This window comes from Cricetulus griseus, chromosome 3 (genome assembly GCF_003668045.3).
Source record: "Cricetulus griseus strain 17A/GY chromosome 3, alternate assembly CriGri-PICRH-1.0, whole genome shotgun sequence".
NCBI lineage: Eukaryota > Metazoa > Chordata > Mammalia > Rodentia > Cricetidae > Cricetulus > Cricetulus griseus.
The window spans coordinates 111,845,035-111,850,999 of record NC_048596.1 but is presented as its reverse complement, the minus strand read 5'-3'; the positions used below and the strand labels follow the sequence as shown (position 1 = coordinate 111,850,999).

The following is a 5,965-nucleotide window of genomic DNA, read 5'->3' as shown; positions in this document are numbered from 1 at the left end:
GAAAAATACAAAAACAGTGAAGAAATTACTTATATGTTACATTATTCTTAGTATCTATTCTAATTCTCTAATCATAATAATATTTATGAGATTTCAATCTTTTTTGGAGTAAAGTATTTTAATATTTTATCATTATAAATTTGAAATATGTACTTTAAAACAATTTTGATTCTTCAATTTCCTGGAAAAGATATTAGTCACCAGACTTATGGAGGAAGACTTTCCAGGAGGTCCAACTTAGGAGCCAGAATTTCTTACAGATGTTAACATTCAGATTATTGGTGGAACATAAAAATTCGCAAATTCCGTAATTATAACATACAGTTATGATTTAGGCTTCCAATAAGACTCAAAAGTCTATGCAAAGCTGTAATCATTTCTTAATTCAGAATAAATCAGGTACAAACAAGAAAATCATTTACCATCTTATAAATTTTGGTAGACTTCCTTTGAAGCACTGTGTAAACAAAAAGCCTCTAATAGATCTTTTTAAGGCATTTGTCTGCAGCCTTAGGATTCCCAAAGGAAAATCTTTCTAAATAGACTTCCTTATTATTTACCTTTCTCTTAAGACAATTAGTGTTATAATAATTGGCACTTTCTGTAGAAGAGACTGATCAGTCCCATGAAAATACACAGATAGATCATGAAGAATGCAGCTTACACTTTTCCCCAGATTGTATTAAACTATCTATATATACTCTGAGCCATACTGGAAAAAAAGTTATTATAATTGTTAGCAAATATTAGGATATGTCCAGAAATTTTGCCTAGGGACACTTGCCACATATTTATGTCATTAGTTGTTTTCATCATTATTATAAAAAAAATACCTGAAACACAAAACACATCTTAAGGAAAATAAGATGTATTTGTGCTCATGTTTGAGTGTGCAAATACATCATGATAGGGAAGGCATGATGTCAGAAGTATGGGGTGGAAGGTCACATTGTTCTTGACTTATGAAGCATGAAGTCATGTGCTAAGACTCTGATGATGCTTGCCTCACTCTTTCCTTTTTATTCACTTAAGGACCACAGTGAACAGAATGGTACCTCTAACACAGATAGTCCACTTTCCAGCTCATTCAGTACTATTTGGAAAGTCAATCATGAACTTGACAAGATATGATTTTCTTCTGTCATTCTAAATCACACAATGTTGAAAATTGTTATGAATCATGAAAGTTTCATCCTTTGCCAACTTGACACACAAACATGTTTCCACCATTTTATACCTTATGTCTAAAATTTTATATTTGTTTCATCATGCAAAATTCAATTATTCTGTCACTTAATGTTCACAGTTTTAACGGCACCAATATTCTTCAAGAGTCTACTGTTCAAATTTCTTTGGAATCTATGTTGACCTAAAAACTGTGAGTTTCCCTAAAATGAAAATATAAGTTACATATTTCAAATATACAATGGAACAGCATAAGATTGCCAATACCATAGGTAAAGGGAAGGCAGTGGGAGGGGGTGGTAGTTCATAACAAGGAAAATTGGTTTAAAACAAAACTAAAACATCAGAAAAATACTATAAACTGCAGCTCTATATCTGGTATTTGTCACTTATGCTGGTATCATTTGGGCTTCTATAGTGATAGGCAAAGGCAAACCCACAACTCTAGCTCTGCCACCTCCAGCAATGTGACTTCCTGTTTAAGTTGGAGTCTCTTGTGTTTGTAGCTTTCTGAGGTAGATTTCCAGGAGTTTTGCTATCATCAACATTTTGAGATTTCCACTAAAGCTTTTGCTTCATTTTCTAGGTGTGTGAGGTGGCATTTCAAGGGCTTCTTGTGAGATACTTGACTTTACCACACTTTCCCTCTCCTCAGAAGCTTTATGGAAATTTTTGCAACCTTCACATTCTCTTTTCACTTGAATATTTCATGACTGTAAAACCAGTGCCACATGAATAACTCAGCCATGTTAGCCAACTACATGCTCAAGCTGTAGTCAGGACTCTTAAGATAACAATTACAGTGGCTTCCATATTCTTTTGATGCTAACTTTGGGGAACACTTTCCTAAATGGCCATATTAGATCAAAGAAGCTCTGATGGCATATTTAATTTTAGTTATCATTTGAAGGGATTTTAAATTTGAATAATTTGGAGGTTTTCATAAATAAGAATTTCATTAAGTCAACTTTCTATTGTCTGAGGGTGGAGCATGTTCCATTTCCTTATGTGAACTGCTCCATTTAAGAATTATAGATTGTCTGTTTGTTTTTGGTTTTTTTTGTTTTTTGAGACAGGGTTTCTCTGTGGCTTTGGAGGCTGTCCTGGAACTAGCTTTTGTAGACCAGAGATCCACCTGCCTCTGCCTCCCGAGGGCTGGGACTAAAGGCATGCGCCACCAATGCCCTGCAAGAATTATAGATTGTCTTTACCAACTTTACTTCAAGTTTCAAATTGCTTATCCTCCTTGCCAAAATAAACTGCACATTTTCAATACCTTTGGCTCTTTTACACAATAGACTTGAATAAAAATAAATGGTAAAAACTAGGAAAACCTATAGAGAAAAACTTCACAGACACAAAACACAAATATCAGTAGACATCTATATAAACAACCTTGGTCTTGCCCCAAATGAAGTGAGAGACTTTGATGAGTGCCCATGGGAGGCCTCACCCTCTCTGAGGAGTAGATGCGGAGTTGGGTGGGAAAATGGTGGGTACAATGGAAAGATGGGAAGAAGAGGGAACTGGATTTGGCATGTAAAAAAAGGTTGTTTTAAAAATAAAATAAAAATGAGAATGAAAAAACTTTTGAGGACCAAACCTGAAGCAGCAGGGTGACCTTTAGGGGACCATGTTAAAGCAGGTAGAATCATTTTCTTAATGTGTTAGTTAAAGTTAATGTGTGTGTTCAGTGTGATGTGTCTTACTTGTCTCATTTTTTGTTATAATTAGATCTTGAGAGTACATTGTGTTACAATGAATGAAAATCATGCATAGCTAAAGTTTGAAGTTGAGTCAAGCATGTTAAGTGTTATCTTCTTACAAGTTGTATTTATTATCATCATGTTTCACTATTAGAAATTGATATACTGGTCATTGTATGGAGGTTTTGGGGAAATGCAGATTGTTTGGAGAAATTGTTATTGGTTTTAAAAATTGAGAATGAATCCCACAAAGGTAAGTACCTTTGTTGTCTTTTCTCAATATACATATGTCTAAATTGAATAGGATAAAAGAGAAGTGAACATTGCTTCCATTAGTCTGATTCTAGTAATCATTTGTCACAGTGACCATAAACCATTATTAATATAATTGAAAGTGGTTGTACATTAAGAAAACTTGTTTTTTTTTCTAGAAATGAAGATTAAATACAAAACACAAATAATTATATTGATAAAGTATAGAATCTCCAGAGATTTCATAAATGGTAAACAAAATCTTGTGTGTTTCAATGCAGTGACTGGCAAATTCACAGAGAGAAATTTTTCACTGATAAGTGATTTCTACTACAACTTTATTTAGTTCCAGATCTTCTTTGTAGATGATGATGAGAACATGCAGCTAGGTAAAGGTGATATTTTGCCAGACCACAAGTAGGCTGACACACAAAAGAGGACCATTGTTGTGTTAACATTTCCTGTGGAGAAACAACACCTACTCAAACCAGATAGACACACAAAGAATGACCAAATTAATTCCACCAAATACAACTTTTTCACCAATTTGCTTAATGGGATTACTTACTTATAGCAGCTGGACAACTCAAAGGGCAGTTGCATCAACAAAATGCTTCCATACCCAATTTTGGTGAAAAGTCACAGAAGCTGCAACCCTGCTCCTGGAAAAGTGAAGTTCAAATACATTACAGATCACAGAGCTGTATCTAGATTCTAAGGGTAGTCAGAGAGTTTTTTCTCCACATAATTTTTTAATCTAAAAATAAGGAAAAGAGACGTGTTTTTTAAACTCTCTAGAACTTGTAAGATATTTTAGAACTATTCCCTACACTCATGATCCATCATTTTCTCATCTCTAAAAAAATGCTTCTATTAAGGAGAAACCGAAAAAAAAAAAAAACAGTCACACAAGATTCTGCCTCTTCTGTGTCCCTCTGACAATACACTCAACCTGTTTGGATACTATTTCAGTTTTATAAATTGTGTCATATAATCTTTCTCGAAGTTTGCTGTTTTTAAGCTTTTGATATTACTTTGAGTATTAGATTAAATCTCCAGAATTATAGGGGTTTCCTGGTTATAATCCTGCCTGTATTTTCTAATTAGTAGAAAGATGAGCACAGAAGCCATGTCCTTGATGGATCACATTCTTCCAAAATGTAAACTCTTTTGTTGTGGTTATTATTTTTTGCTTGCAAATAAACCAAATAAGGAGTTTCAAGTGAGCAGATACTGAAATTTACCAAAAAACCCCAATCCTTTTAGAATGTTATATTCCCATATAATGACAGTTTTACTATCTAAATGCAGAAACTAGTACCACAAATTTAACCAGATACAATTAAATTTTTTGATCATAGATAATATTAGCCTTATTCTTGGTATTTATTTTCTAAGGACAAAAAATAGTGTCTAAATTTGTCTTTCCAGTGTCATAAATTGCAAAACTTGCTTGTAACTTCCAAGTACTATATCACTGACAGTTGTTTTGAAGTGTTAAATGGCATGAACCCATTGCGCAGAGATTTTGCTGCAACCTCTTCAGAGCACATTTGACATCATTGTTCCTTAGACTGTAGATCACAGGATTAAGTGCTGGAGGTAACAGGGTGTAGAGCACAGAAAAAAACCTGTCTGTGATTGATGGTACATTTGAGGGTGGCTTCAGATAGACAAAGCAAGCAGTAGCAATGAAAACAGTGAAAACAGTGAGGTGGGGGATGCATGTGGCAAATGCTTTGGACTGTCCTCTAGTGGTAGGAATCTTCAATACAGTAGAGAAAATGTAAAAGTAAGAGACCACCACACAGATAAAGCAAGAAATGCCTAGACACAGACCAAGTCCATGACTTGCATAAATGACCACAAGTGATTCAGAGCAGGAAATCATTAACAATGAAGGGACATCACAGAAAAACTGTGGGATCACATTGGAGCCACAGAAAGGCATAGAAAATGTGCCAGCTGTATATACAGTTCCAAAGAGTATGCCAGTGACCCAGGAAACACACAACATCAGTGCACAGATTCTACTACTCATAATTAATTCATAGTGCAGGGGACAGCAAATGGCAACATAGCGGTCATAGGACATGGCAGTCAGGACAAGTGTCTCACTTGCTGAAAAGGAAGTCATGAAAAGTATCTGAAAGGCACAACCCAGCATGGAAATGGAATTTCTGTGAGTTAGGCTGTTGAAAAAAAAGTTTGGAATTGGAACAGAAACAAGAAACAAGTCAAACAGGGACAAATTCTTCAGGAAGAAATACATGGGTGTTTGGAGCTTCAGATCCAGGGTGATGAGAGTGATGATGAGGGTGTTACTCATCAGGACTGCTAGGTATATTACCAAGAAGAACACTCCACAGATTGTCTGTAGCTCCTGAATGTCTGAAAACCCCATAAGGATGAATCCTGTTATTCTGGTGAAGTTTGGCATTCTAGGTCCTTCAAATGGCCTGCCAGGTAGGAGATATGAGCAAAAATTGACACAGTTCGAAATAGTTACACTGATGTACACAAATGGATCCAGGACACTAATTAGGTAGACCTCAAATTTTATAGTCCCCATTTTATGTTTTCATAAGGTGCTACTTTCACGTGATCCATAAATTGTACTAATTTATCATTTATATCAATTTTCTGTACCATGAATTGTTATAAATTGTAGACAAATCATAACAGACATGCATGATGTTTTCCTAATTGAAATGAATCTTCACCTGAAACTGAAGTCCAGTGTGCAACAAACTAAAGGATAAAACCTTAGATTTTCTCCCTTCTGTGTTTTATTTACTTTGCCTTAATCTTGGATGAGATAA

The 5,965-nt window shown here is 34.9% G+C and overlaps 1 protein-coding gene across 1 annotated transcript; it reads right to left on the bottom strand.

Annotated features, from left to right (window-relative positions):
• Positions 1-4,536: 4,536 nt before the first annotated feature.
• LOC100770603 (olfactory receptor 14A2-like) lies at positions 4,537-5,583 on the bottom strand. Its single transcript, XM_027407492.2, is given in 1 exon segment — positions 4,537-5,583. A coding segment is annotated over 1 exon segment (1,047 nt).
• Positions 5,584-5,965: the final 382 nt, after the last annotated feature.